General features: G+C 37.5%; 1 protein-coding gene across 1 annotated transcript; it reads left to right on the forward strand.

Moving 5' to 3' along the window:
- Nucleotides 1-13,601: 13,601 nt before the first annotated feature.
- On the forward strand, nt 13,602-14,459 carry LOC141617715 (uncharacterized). The gene has a single exon (XM_074434880.1). The coding sequence runs from the start codon at nt 13,602-13,604 to the stop codon at nt 14,457-14,459; it is 858 nt and encodes a 285-aa protein (XP_074290981.1).
- Nucleotides 14,460-15,518: the final 1,059 nt, after the last annotated feature.

Here is a 15,518-nt window from a genome sequence, read left to right on the forward strand (position 1 = left end):
TGTAGATGTAAGCACAGTATGAAATGACCCAGAAAAAATCTACTTAGTCTCCAGTTACGGCAGACCATGAGAAAGAAACCAAAGTCACCCAAAAACTGCCTTAATCTCAAGAGACAATCGATAGTCAAAAGAATCGACTCTAGGAACACAATGGATGTCCTATCCACGACCTGGCACCGAATGTTTTTATACATTTAGGACTCCATTACGTTGTCACCAAAAATTTGTCCTACGAAGTATCATTATAATCTCGCATTTGTGATCGATCAGTCAACCGTTTGACTTATGGCTCGTTGAACCCACCATCAATCGACTGCAGAATATAATAGCTAGAGTTATCAGCTCATTAAGGCGATTACGGACCAAAACAAATATAATGTAATTCAGTTCACTTTGTGGCGTTCAATTTATGTTAGTACAATCCACATGAAAACAAAATATTATATTAAAACGATGAATTTATAAATAGTATATGAAAAAGATAATGTATCAAATCCATAATCAACTACTACAACTCAGGAACACGTTTAATTCCAATGGAAATAACGTGCCCTTCATGCTTATCAAAATTCAATGGTTTAGTGAGAGGGTCCGCGATGTTATCATCCGAAGCTATCTTGTCAATCACTATCTCTTATTGCTCCACGTAATCACGGATCAGGTGAGCTTTCCGATGTACATGTCTAGATTTGTTGCTAGACTTAGGCTCCTTAGCCTGGAAGATGGCACCTCTATTGTCACAATAGATGGTGATCGGGTCATTCGAACCAGGAACTATTGTAAGTCCTTGTAAGAATTGACGCATCCATATAGCTTCCTTAGCTGCTTCCGAAGCGGCATAGTACTCGGATTCAGTAGTAGAATCTGCTACAATACTCTGTTTGCAACTCTTCCAGCTGACCTCAGCACCATTAAGAGTGAAGACGAACCAAGACTGAGATTTTGAATCATCTCGATCCGTTTGGAAGCTAGCATCTGCGTAACCGATAGAGCATAGCTTAGTATCGCCTCCATAAGTCAATACCCTATCCTTAGTCCTCCGTAAGTACTTGAGGATGTTTTTAACAGCTATCCAGTGTGTTTCACCTGGATTCTTTTGGTACCGACTTGTCATACTCAATGCATATGCCACGTCTGGACGTATGCATATCATGGCATACATGAATTATCCTATTGCAGATGCATAAGGAACACGACTTATGCGCTCAATTCTTTCAGGCATCGTTGGTGACTGAGACTTACTCAACTGCATCCCAGACGTCATAGGAAGGTTCCCCTTCTTGGAGTTGGTCATGCTGAACCTTCCAAGAATATTATCCAAATTAGACTCCTGACTAAGTGACAACGTCCGTCGTGATCTATCTCGGTAGATACGGATTCCCAATATGCGTTGTGCCTCACCCAGATCTTTCATCTGGAAATGGTTCTTCAACCATCCTTTAACCGAAGATAAGAGAGGAATGTCATTCCCAATCAAGAGTTTGTCATCGACATACAATATCAAGAAAACAATCTTGCTCCCACTCGACTTGATATATAAGCATGGTTCCTCGACCGATCGAGTGAAATCATACTCTTTTATAACCTGGTCGAAACGATGATTCCAACTCCAAGAAGCTTGCTTAAGTCCATAAATGGAACGCTTAAGCTTGCATACTTTCTTAGGATGTTCAGGATCTATGAAACCTTCGGGTTGCACCACGTACAACTCTTCCTCCAAATAACCGTTCAATATGGCGGTTTTCACATCCATTTGGCAAATTTCATAGTCATGAAATGCGGCAATCGCTAAGATTATCCGAATGGAACTTAGCATGACTACAGGTGCAAAAATCTCATCATAATGCAGTCCGTGCACTTGAGTGAAACCTTTTGCCACTAGTCGTGCCTTATAGGTATCTGGTTGCGCGTCTACAGAATGCTTTATTTTGTAAAGCCATTTGCACTGTAGAGGTTATACCTTATTAGGTAAACTAGATCCCATACGTCATTCTCATACATGGAGTCCATCTCGGATTGCATGGCTTCGAGCCATAGCTTTGAGTCGGAACAGGCCATATCACCTTTATAGGTAGCGGGTTCATTACTCTCTGGGAGTAAAACGTCATTCTCCTCGACCATACCAATGTATCTGTCCGGAGGATTAGAGACTCTACCCAACCTCCTAGGTTCCTTAGGAATATTAACCGTATCATCAGTTGGAGGAACTACTTCCTCCATCTATTCCTCGGTTGTTGGTTCATGAATCTCCGACAGCTCGAAGGTTCTATTACTTGTCTTGTTCTCAAGAAATTCTTTCTCTAAGAACGTCGCACTAGCCGCAACAAAAACTCGATGTTCGGTAGGCGAATAGAAGTAATGACCAAACGTTCCTTTTGGATAACCTATAAAGTATGTCTTGACCGATTGCGGGCCGAGCTTATCCTCGTGTCTCCACTTGACATAAGCCTCGCAGCCCCAAACCCGAATAAAGGACAAGTTACGGACCGTTCCCTTCCACATTTCATATGGAGTCTTGTCGACAGCTTTAGTCGGACTTCGGTTAAGTATAAGAGCAGCTGACAAAAGAGCATAACCCCATAATGAATCAGGCACTACCGTGTGACTCATCATGGATCGAACCATATCAAGTAAGGTTCGACTTCTCCATTCGGACACACCATTTAATTGAGGTGTTCCAGGTGGAGTTAACTGCAAAACGATTCCACAGTCTTTAAGGTGTTGATCAAACTCATTTGAAAGATATTCGCCACCCCGATCTGAACGAAGTGCTTTAACCTTTCTACCCAGTTGGTTCTCAACCCTGTTCTGGTATTCCTTGAATTTCTCAAAGGACTCACTTTTATGCTTCATTAAGTAGACATATCCGTATCTACTCAAATCGTCCGTGAAAGTGATAAAATATCTATAGCCATCTCTAGCGGTAATTGACATAGGTCCACAAACATCAGTATGTATGAGTCCTAATAGGTCACTAGCGCGCATTCCAACACCTTTGAAGGAAATTCAAGTCATTTTGCCAATGTGACATGATTAACACGTGCCATATGTAGAAAAATCGAATGCGGGAATAGTCCCATTATCGACGAGTTTCTTTACACGTTTCTCATTTATGTGTCCCATTCGACAATGCCATAGATAGGTTTGATCTTTGTCACCAACCTTTAATTTCTTATTATTCACGTGTAATACTTCCGTAGTTTGATCTAAGATGTAAATTCCATTCATGGAAACTGCTTTGCCATAAATCATTTCATTGAAAGAGAAAATACAGCTATTATCCTTTATTAAAAATGAAAAACCGTCCTTATCAAATACGGAAACTGAAATAATGTTCTTAGACAAACTGGGTACATAGTAACAGTTATTTAAAAATAACTCAAAACCACTAGGGAGTTGGATTACATATGTTCCCTTCGAGACAGTAACAACTCTAGCTCCATTCCCGACTCGCAGGTCCACATCACCCTTTCCGAGAGGTGTGATGTTTCTTAGGCCCTGCAAATGATTACACAGATGAGAACCACAATCAGTATCAAGTACCCAAGTTCCGAAACTTGCGTGGTTAATCTCAATCATATGAATATAAGATGACATACCAACAGGAACGACGCGGCCTACTTTTATGTCCTCACGGTACACGGGACAGTTCCTCCTCCAATGTCCAGTCTTGTGACAATGGTGGCACTCAATGTCACCGCCCTTGCTCTTTGCCTTGCCCTGTGAGCCACTAGTCTCACCAGGCCCACTCTTACCATTTCCTGGCTTATTAAACTTTGGCTTACCTACAGTTAGGTCGCCTGGAGCTTTGCCCTTACCTTTACTCTTGTTGGAAATCGTGAGAACATCCTGCTTCATTCTCCCACTCAATATCATATCCTTCTCGGTATGTACGAGAAGTGAGTGTAGCTCATGAGGACTTTTCTTTAAGTCATTCATGTAGTAGTTCGCCCTGAAAAGGGCAAAACCATCATGAAGAGAATGAAGCATTCGGTCAATGACTATGCTCTCACTGATTTTGCAATCATGTGCCTCCAATTTCTCGACATTCTCAATCATGTTAAGAATGTGTGGGCTAACCGGTTGGCCCTTTTGGAGTTTCGCATCAAAGAAGCGACAGGTATGCTCATAAGTAACGATTCTCGGTGCTTTTGAGAACTCGTTAGTGAGCGTGGTGAAAATCTTGTTTGCACCTTGGGCAATGAAGCGTCTCTGCAAATTGGTTTCCATTGCAAAGATGAGTACGTTCTTTATCGCACCCGCTTCCATGACGAAATTACTATAAGCAAGTGATTCGTTTACTCCTGCATTGGGGCCTGGGTTTACCGGTATTTGCTCAGTTAAGTACTTGAGCTTACCGTCAGCAATGGCAGCATTCCGTAGTGTTGCCTCCCAGTCCGCAAAGTTGGACCCATCATTCTTTAGTCGTGTGAACTGATTCATGTTGTCCATAAAAACATTAAGCCAGGACTCGCGTCCAAGTGTGGCACTCGGCATTGGGATTTCGTTATTTCCAGCCATTTGTTGTAACAGTATTATCAAAATAAATGAATTCTACATTGCGAAAAGAAGAATAAAATAATAAGCATGTGTATCGTTATGATTTTAAGTCTTAATGCAAAACTATTATAAGCGAAGACTCAAGCATTTATACAATTGACCTCCCTCAAGAATTATATAAATGATCCCAAGACTCAATTATCTGTAAATTGATAAGCCAACCTTTTGGCTAATTCTACTGTTAGAACTCTTGGTCGATAAATTTCTGTAAATTCTATCTTTAGTCCATTATAATCACGAGAAACTCTTCGGACTATAATGTTGAGATAAACTAAGTCAACACAAACTACTTACCCAACGTAGAAGGGGTCATATTATGCCTACCGACGAAGAAGGGATTCATAGTTGTTTGCCCTTATAAAGACTAGTCTCAATTTCCGTTTTAGAGGAAGATCCCATCAACTTTATTTTAATTCATTTTAAGTGAACTAATATCTAGCATGCGTGAATGAATAAACTAAGGTGATGGCTTAAACTGAGTGACATCTGTATGTCTATGAAAACTAACATACAATCTATATGAGTCAATTTTCTTGCATTTTAGTAGGTGGTTTGGTTTAGGCGGAATATGATGCATAAACTATCATGTGAATGAAAAGCAATAGGAACGAAAACGTAAAAACAATAAAAAGTCCTAGTGTGGCCTATCTATCAAAATGAACATAAATACAACTTTTGAATCCATCCTTGGACCCGAGAAGCTTGTCTTGATGTTCCATCTTGTTCCATGTAGCGAAAGTGAGCTCCAATCTCCATCTTTAGTCTTCTCAAAAATTACAATTTAAAATTACATAATAAACCTATTTACATTCTAATTTCAAAACCGTAATAAATAAAGAAAACCAAACGGAGATACGAGATCTCAAATTACATTAAAAATTATGTTTCCATCATTACGAAAACATAATTTGACTAAGGCCACACTAGGTATTACAAATTACAACCGATTGCAAAAATACGTAAATAAATTCATTCAACGATTCATTCAACAAAAAAATGCATCAACTAAATAAAAATTAAACATGCAAGACATAATTCTTTAATTATGTAGATAAATTTCCCAAACCACCTATTTAATTGATCAAATTAAGTGACAATTCCTCAATTACTCACTGTAGATTTAATCTTAATTCATATTAAACTTGTAATATGAATTTAATCCAACATTATTTTAAACTTCTTTAAAATAATTAGGTATCTTAATATGTGAACCTTTTCACAACAATTAATCATACATTACAATGTATAATTATAATTATTGGCCAAAAACAACAAAAAAAAATTTCTTTAAAATTTTTCTCGGCAAAAACCGAAACAGCCCGAAAAAAAAAACTTTTTCTCGGCTTTTCAGCAAAAACCTAAAGGAAAAATACAAAAAAAATTTTTTTTATTAAATCTGCCCACGGTGAACAGTAACAGAAACAAATTATTTTTTTCTCGGCTGTAAAAAAAACGAAACATTAAAACAGAAACTATTTTTTTCTTTATGTCTCGGCTGGAAAAAAAATTAAAACAGCCCTAATATTTTTATTTCGGCATTATGCCCTAAAACAAAAAAAATTTGATGAACAAATCGTTTATGCTTGCTATTAGAACAAGATTAGCGTATGAATTAATGAAACATGATTAACCGTATATGCCAAAAACTATATAGCAAAAACAATTTTTTTATATCATCAACATGACGATTCCATTTACATTTTAATTTAATCATCATTAAATCAAAACATCTACAAATTATCATATTATCATCTTAACTGATTAAAAACAACAATATGAACAAATCAAAATGGAAATCAAAAAAAAAAAAAAAAAAAAAACTCGGCTGGAAAAATTTCTTCTCGGCATAAAAAAAATTTCAGCCGATTAATTTTTTTTTTCTTTCGAAATCCTTTTGTTTAAATTCAAGTATGAAAATCATCAAAAATAAAATTCGTGGCCTTGGTTCTGAAACCACTTGTGCGAAATAATCTGTATACTTCCCTTATAATTAAGGATTATAACGAATTTATAAAGATGATTACGAGTTATAAAATAAATTGCATAAACAAAAGTAGAGAATGAAGAAACAACCTTCGGTCCTAGCAAAATCGGCCAAAGAACAATATCGCAATGATATTCACCTATCAGTTGCACCCAAGATGATATGAGATATGCCCTTTGCTTCTTGCTAGAATCGATCCCGAATTTTCTGTAAAATTTTTAGGTTTTGTGTTTTTCTTTGATGAGAGGAGGCTAGGTTAGAATTAGGTTAGAAAATGAATCCTCCTTTTTCCTTATATCAACAGAAAATAAGAGAAGAAAAGGAGGGATTTTTCTTTCCCATTTTACTCGGTTTGACCGAGATACCCACACAACAAATAAGGGGAAAAATCTTCTTATTTTAAGTTGTTATCCAAAATGTATAATAATGTGTATTAATATAAATTGCCATTTAATTCGTTCCGTATTAATAAGTCTACATACAACAGCTTGTAGTCGATATATTAATGTCGGTCTATAATAATTTGTAATGACAATATCGTATAATATATACTTTAATTATAAATATCGCATATTTACAATTAGCTAATTAAATATAACCGATTACATTTAATTAAGAATTAACATATTAATTCGTCCAAGCTAACATTATATACATTAATTAAGTATAACTTATTATATTCAATTTACGAATTGACAGTTAATTCGTCTCAGCTAATATTATTTAATCGGCATTAAATAATCGTCTCATCAACACGGTGACTAACTGTTTAGTCATATAAGGCATCATGTGATTACATTTCCATAACCACATCTCTCAAACACATCCTTTAAGTGTGACTTTTAGGGACTAGTTGATCACCACCATCAGTATGATAATAACGTCAAACTTTCTAGCAAGCCAACCGTTATTAGGTAATCGTTAATCAACTGATAAAATACGAAGTATACCTTTGTGAACCTTTAAGAGATTTATAAATGTTATCACACTAATTTGTGGAGGACAGAAGCTCCAACAACACGGACACGCGACACGGCACTTCAAAAATTTTAGAACACGGACACGGCAAAAAAAAAAATCAATATACATATTAAAATAAAGGGAATTTGAAGAACATTATAACCAACATCTAAATTTTGGTCATTTAAAGGCCACAAAATCGTAAAATGACAACCAATATAAATGTCTTATACGTTAAAATCAACATGTCTTAAAAACTAAAAATTTCCAAATTACAAACCCAAATTTAAATAAAAATTCAAGTCTTACAAAATTAAATAAAAAGTATCAAAGGTTCCAAATAACAAACCCAAATTCGAGACTTAAAATACTATTCGGCATAGTTATCAAACCGAATATTTTCCCCAAACTATATTAACATTAAAAAGCACCAGAAATAAGTTGGACAAACAATGCTCACCAAAAGCTAAAAAAAAGGAGTTCACGGATCATCCTTTGCACCATTGTAATTATTCATTAAACTTCTTTCGGTAAGTGGGAATAACAACTCAGTTATTCGCTTCCGAAAATTACCCCTAAATCAAACAAACCCTAGCTTCCGAAAAATCAACAATCTACAAATTTAAAACCCACAAATTTAATAACAATAATAATAATCATTATAACGATTGATTTTGATTAATTTGATTATTTAGAAACTTATTATTTTGTATAATATATATATATAGATTAATATAAAAAGAAAACATAGATTGAGAAATTAGGGAAAAATGAAAAAACAAGATACGTGGCGAGCAGAGGTTGTCGGCGGCGAAGGGGAGGCTGACGGCGGCCGGACCGAGGCGAGGGGAGGCTGGAAGGCGTCGCAATGCAAGAGAAAAAAAGGGGAGAAGTGAGATATAAGGGGAAAATAGAAAAGTGAGATGTCGTGATAACTGATAAAGTTAGATTTTGATTTCAAAACTGCTTATTTGGTGTGTCCAGCGGACACGGGCCGTGTCCAACACGTTTTCTTTTAACATAAAAACCAAGGACATGGTTCAAGGCGTGTCCAGAACGTTTTCAGGTGTGTCCTACGAGTGTCCGTGTCTGACACGGGAACGCTCAAAACTAGGCGTGTCCGTGCAACCTAGCTCTCTACTGCTTCCCTACAACCAGTCCCCCCCCCCCACCCCAGTCCATAACCATCCTCCCTGACCACCCATGCTCCAACTGCCCACCGCTGGCGACCTCAGTTCATTCAAAACTAAAACTCGGTAGAACAATTAAAATCGCAAAACCCTAAATAGAACAATTAAAATAAAAAATGTAACTTAATTGCGATTCACGAATCAAATACGTGTTTTAAAGTTCTACTTATCACCTAGAATTGATAAAATTTGATTTATAGGATTAGGAATTGAGAGAATTAGGTTTGCATTTTTTTTATCAAGGGTATGTAAATGGAAAAGTTGTACAAAAAGTATTGCGGTAGAGTAAAAAAATGTACTGCGAAAATAAATGTTTTGTAGTTAAAGTTTAGTTGTATATTTTGAGGCTAAATTGGTTCTAAACTGTGCCTATTATTATCTAATAAAGTTATTTTTGGGCGAGAAACTATGCTAACTATCTTCTTTTTATTTTTTATTGTTTTTTTAACAAATTACTAACTCGTAAAAATAACATCAAAACTTACCGCCTAATATGATCCTTTTTGTTACACCTAGTTTTTGTTCCTGACGATGCTTGGACTTCACCGTTTAAGTTTCACTAAAAGACGTGTAAAGTTTTTACATACCCATATTTACTAAAATACATTGATGTCTTGATGATATGCTGAAACGATATGATACTAATAGACTCTATACCTACACATTACACAATGTCAGACATATACTTATCGAAAATCCATAAACTTACTCGACTTGATCCCGTTACTAGTCTAGATCCCGTGCAATAAAGCGCGGTATATAAAAAATATCACTTTTAAAATTTAAAATGACAGTTCATTAATTTTTTCATTTCACCTATATTTTAATTTTTAAGTCTTACAAAATTAAATAAAAAAATTTAAAGAATAATGAATCTAGAGAGAACCATGTTAGAGAGAGAAAGCTTTCTTTCTAAGCAACCGTAGATCGCCTTTTTTCCTGCTTAATTAACATGGTCCGAGCACGAGGACGGCCGCGCGGGCGAGCCCAACCTACTAGAGATGTCACTCCGGCTACTGATCATACGCAGGGTGAGATTCTGCATACACCTGTTACTGTTAATTCCTTAATTAATTCTGCTCTTCACAATTCACCTTTAATTTCACGTTCTACTACTATTCATAATCCTATCCCTAAATCTAATCCTAGAAATGGTACACAATCACCTGCTATTGGATTGTCTACTGGTAAATCTCCGGTTATCACGGTCACTGATGTGGCTAATACTTCGGCTACTGTTGTTCAACCTGCTCAAGTACCCACTGCGACACCTAAACCATGGAATACCGTTGTTAAATCTAAGGAGGGAATGAGCTTGTTTTTCTGTGAGGATTCTGCTCAAGCTGAGGTTGTTCAAATTTATGAGGATGATGTTGAGGAAGAGGTTACCTACTGGAGGCACACTTTAATGGGTAGTGTTCTGGGAGGGAAACCTAAGGTTCAGCAACTTGAAGCTTATGTTAAAAAGTATTGGCTTAACATATCAACTCCTGTAATCCAGCATTACAGAAAGAATTGGTTTAGCTTTCGATTTAGTTCAGAGGAGGACATGAATACTGTTCTGAAAGGTGGGCCTTGGAACATGGGTGCTCATACACTAATCCTTAAGCAATGGTCCCCTACCTTTGCTCAGGACATGGACACCATCACTACTGTTCCTATTTGGATTCTTTTTCCACACCTTGATCCCGTCCTTTAGTCTAGTGCAGCTTTAAGTAGGCTTGCTAGTAAAATAGGTAAGCCACTTTTTGCAGGCCTCACCACTACTTGCAAAGCTAAACATTCCTTTGCTAGAGTGATGGTGGAAGTGGATATCTCCAAACCCCTGCCTGAGGAAGTCTGTTTTCCCACACCATATCATGATCTCATATCTCAGAAAGTTATCTATGAATGGATGCCTTATTATTGTGAGGGGTGTAAGAAGCTTGGGCACACGAAGAATTTTTGCAGATTGGACAAGGCCAAGGTAACGCAAGTCTACCAGCCTATTGTCACACCTGTTATTGACCCCTCTCCCTCAGTTGTTGTGACCTCAGAATGCTCTGAGCTAGCCCCCCTTTTGTGCAGGAAGTGTTGAGTAGTTCCACTAGGACTGGGGTGAACTCAGAATTCGCACAGCTAGGTTCTCCCCCCTCTCAGGGTTCTGACTTGCCTCCTCCTCAGACTGTTGAGGGTTCTGAATGCCAGAAGCTAGGGCCTACTACAACTGGTGGCAAGGTGGCAGTTCCTAGGGTGAAGTGTATTATAAGGGCAAAAACAAATAGTAGCACTTTGGTCACTTCTAATACTCCTGGAATCTTATCTGATTTCCCTGGTTTGGAGGTCCTACTCCTGCCAGCTGACAGGGTTTTTTCCGTTGAGGAGGAAAAGCCTCCAGACCCCCCCAAATCTCTATGAAGATTTCCACTTGGAACATCAGGGGGTTTAATGACCCTCTGAAGCACCAAGAAGTTAGGGCCTTCTTGGGTAAGTATAAGCTCGACATCTTTGGGCTGTTAGAAACACATGTCAAGGAACATAATGCTAGTACTATCATTAAGAAATTTGCTAGATATAGAGTAATCACTAACTATCAGGCTCATTATAATAGGCGTATTTAGGTTTTCTGGGATCCCAGAACTATTACTATTACTGCTACAATCATTCATTCGCAGTTTGTTCATTGTGAGCTCAAGCATAATGCTACAAACCAGACCTTAGATATTACTATTGTCTATGGCTGTAATACTGCTAGCGATAGGGAGGACCTCTGGATGAACTTGCTTGGTCTAGCTAATAATACTGAGAACAGGGCTATTCTTGGAGATTTCAATATTATAAGGGATATCTCTGAAAAGATTGGACCAAATCCTCCCAAACTTTCAGAGATTCAAGATTTCAATGATTGCATTAGCGGGTGTCATTTGGATGACTTGGTCACTAATGGTTGTGAGTTCACTTGGACTAACAAACATACTGATGGGACTAGGGTTTGGTCTAGACTTGACAGAGTGTTGGTTAACCCTAACTGGTTGCTCACGTTCCCTTGCTCCACTGTTACTGTCCTTCTTCCAGGGCTCTCTGACCATTCACCTCTTCTGTTGAATGTGTTTGAGGATCAATCTTGTAAGAGGCAATTTAATTTTTTAAATTGCTGGACTAATAATCCCCACTATCTGGATCTGGTTGGTGTACTCAGTTAAGGGGTTCTCTCCTTTTTCAGTTTTTTAAAAAGCTTTCTACTGTTAGGCAAAAGCTCACCCAGCTTCACAAGGACTGCTACAATGACCTCTCTCTTAGGGTAAAAGTAGTTGCGGATAATCTTAGGATCTGTCAACAAAATCTGAGTCTTTCTCCTAATGATTCTCACTTAATTGCCGAGGAAGCTGCTTTGCTCACTACCTATACTTCACTCCAAAAATCTGAACTGGGAATGTTGCATCAAAAGGCTAAAGTTCATAACATTAACCTTAATGATTGCTCTTCTTCCTTCTTCTATGCCAAAATTGCCCAGAGGAAACAACAAACTATAGTGGGTCAAATTTGCAATCACCATGGTGATCTGATAATGGGTGTTAATAATGTCAATGAAGCTTTTGTTGATTACTATAAAGCTCTTCTTGGCACCAAGCATGATGTCCAGAAGCTTGATTCTGCTCTTATTGCCACTAGACCTTGCCTTCATTCTGACGATCATCTTCTCCTGTGTTCTCCTGTCACTCCTTTGGAAATTAAGTCTGCTCTTTTTTCAATTGGTGATAATAAGAGCCCAGGTCATGATGGCTTCTCGGCTGGTTTTTTTTAAAACTGCCTGGTCTATTGTGGGTCAGGACTTCACTAATGCTGTCCAAACTTTTTTTAGAACTGGAAAACTTGTTAAGTAAGCTAATGTTATAGTGCTTACTCTAATTCCTAAGAAGGAGGTGGTTTCTTCTGTCACTGACTTCAGGCTAATTGGCTGTTGTACTGTCCTTTATAAGACAATCAGCAAGATCATGGTCAATAGACTGAAGCCTTTATTGAGCAAGATCATTGGCTATGAACAGGGTGCGTTTGTTGAAGGAAGAAACATTTTTGAGAATATTATGCTTTCTCAGTCTCTTATCAAAGGTTATAACCATGCTACTTGATCCCCTAGGAGCTTAATCAAAGTGGATATCAAAAAAGCGTTTGACTCAATCCAGTGGGAGTTTATTAAAAACATGTTGCATTGCCTAAATTTTCCTGCTCAGTTTATACACTGGATCCTGTCCTGCATTGGAAGTACTTGGTTTACATTAAGAATAAATGGAGGTAATGTGGGTTTCTTCAAAGGTGAAGGGGGGCTTAGACAAGGAGACCCCCTGTCCCCTTACTTATTTGTGCTTGGAATGGAGATTTTGTCTAGACATTTGAGGCCTATTTGCTCTAAACCTCAAGTGACTTATCATCCCAAATGTTCTAAAATCAAGCTTAATCATTTGATCTTTGCGGATGATCTTATGATTTTTGTTAGAGGAGACGTCCCTTCAGTACTTGCAGTTGCTCAAACTCTTACCCTATTTGGTTCTATATCTGGATTAGCGGCCAATGCTGATAAGACCAATATTTACTTTGGAGGTGTGACTATGGAGACTAAGCTTATGATCAAGCAACTAACTGGCTACTCTGAGGGAACTTTCCCATTTCGATACCTTGGCCTTCCTCTTCATGATAGTCAGGTTAATGTGCCAATGTATAAGGAACTGCTTTGCAAAATTCGGAAATCTGTGCATCATTGGACTACAAAGCATCTCTCATATGCTGGGAGGTTGCAGCTCTTAAATTCTGTTCTTTTTGGCCTAGAAAATTATTGGTGCAACACTTTGCTGCTGCCTAAGTCTCTTCTAAAGCTCCTGACCAAATTCTGTAGAAATTATCTTTGGGGAGTTAAAGATGCTTAGATAAAAATGTATATGAAGAGCTGGGTTTCCTGTTGCAGTCCCTGGGAGGAAGGTGGCTTCAATATAAAAGAAATCCTCTCTTGGAACAAAGCTAACCTCTGCAAGTGGATTTGGCTCTTGATTAATCCTACTGACTCCCTCTGGTCAGTATGGAACTCTGCCTATAACCTGAAATTTGATAATATCTGGACTGTTAAAGTAAAGCCACACCATTGTGAAAGCTGCCGAGGTATCCTCCATACTCGTGACTTCCTTTTGCAGGTGTTTGGGACTGCTGATATAGCTGCACTGTCCCTTTCTAGTTGTGTTTCTACCTGTGGCAAGTTTCAGATCAGCAAGATTTATGATCTCATTCGTCCTCATTATGCCAAAGTCACCTGGGCACCAGTTATTCAGAATCCTAATGTTCTTCCTAAGCATCGTTTCATCTGCTCCTTAGCTTTTCAAAAGAAACTTCCCACGGTGGGCAGCCTAGGAAAGCGAGGAATTTGCATGGTTAATCGTTGTGTGCTCTGTAAATGTGCTCTTGAAACCCACACTCATCTTTTTTTTAAGTGTGACTTCTCTAGTGCTTTATGGAGATGCATTCTGGGCTGGATGCGGATTTATGATAGATCGAATGATCTCTGGAAGGAGCTGCCTTGGTGCCTTTCTAGATATTCCAGGAAGCACTGGAAAGGGAGTTGGTATCGGTCTTGCATTTCAGCCACCATTTGGCTAGAAAGAAATAGTCGTACTTTTGCTGGTAAGGAAACTTCCTTACTAGTGTTAGTTCAGCAGATTCAATTCCAAGTCGGGGTTCGACTACTGGACCGTAATATAAAAGCAAATGAGGAGATCCTCACTCATTTGCATTCTATTTAAGGCTACTTTTGGTCATCTTTTGTAAGATCTTATTCCCTTTTTTTCTTTCCCCTTGATGGATGAATAAAATGGGATGTACTTTCTTGCAAAAAAAAAAATTTTAAAAAATTGATCTCAAAACTAATTGAGAGAAAATGTTTTGAAATACTCCCTCATATTCACTCAGTTCTCCCCCTCCCATTTTGCACAAGAAATAAGGAAATGATTTTGGACCACACAAAACACTCTACCCACATGCAATTGAATTTGGACCTGTAACACCCCGTATTTTATAATAATATTTTATTCGGAAATTTCATTATTAAATTAATTATTTTGAAGTCTAATAATATATTTTGAAAATATATATTTATAGCTTACGTTCTCTATTTTATTATTTCTCGTTTTGACCTACTTTTGAATGGGTTAAAATGTCCGTGTACGATTTGACTATTTTAATTTAATAATTACTTTTCTTATTTAAGCTCTCTTAGCGTTTTAATAATATCCAACCGGTTTTGTAATCAAATAATCCATTATATGAGCTAATGGATCCAAAACCCATTAGTTAATCCCCTTATAATTAGAAATTAACCTAGCAACTTAGCAAGCAACTAGGTCACTTCATTTGTTTCTTGTGTGAGGTTGTCGCGCCTCTCCTCCTCTCTTTCTCTCTTTTGTTCTTCTTTCTTCCTTTGACTTCATTATTGTGGATCTCTCTTTCTTCCAAACTCATACACAAATTATATTTTCATATCTTGGCCCTTACCTCTACATCATATTATTCTCCAATTATTTTTATGAGAATAAATTGTATGAGCCTTTAGACCTACCTTTATGGTCTCTTATTTTAATGGGTAAAGAAGATGTCTTTCCTTTGGCATTTTTGAAAGAGGATTTGCATAGCACAATTTCTAGCACATGGGTTTGGTTATTCTGTAATGGGGACGTTGACACGTTGGAGATAAGTCTTGTGGATCGTGTCTTTCATGGATGTTTTCATTAATTTGCATCATTGATTGCTAATAACGTAACTAGGTGATGTACTGTTTCTCTTTTAATCGTGTTTATGCCAATTGA

The sequence above is a fragment of the Silene latifolia genome, chromosome X (assembly GCF_048544455.1).
Source record: "Silene latifolia isolate original U9 population chromosome X, ASM4854445v1, whole genome shotgun sequence".
In the NCBI taxonomy this organism is placed as follows: domain Eukaryota; kingdom Viridiplantae; phylum Streptophyta; class Magnoliopsida; order Caryophyllales; family Caryophyllaceae; genus Silene; species Silene latifolia.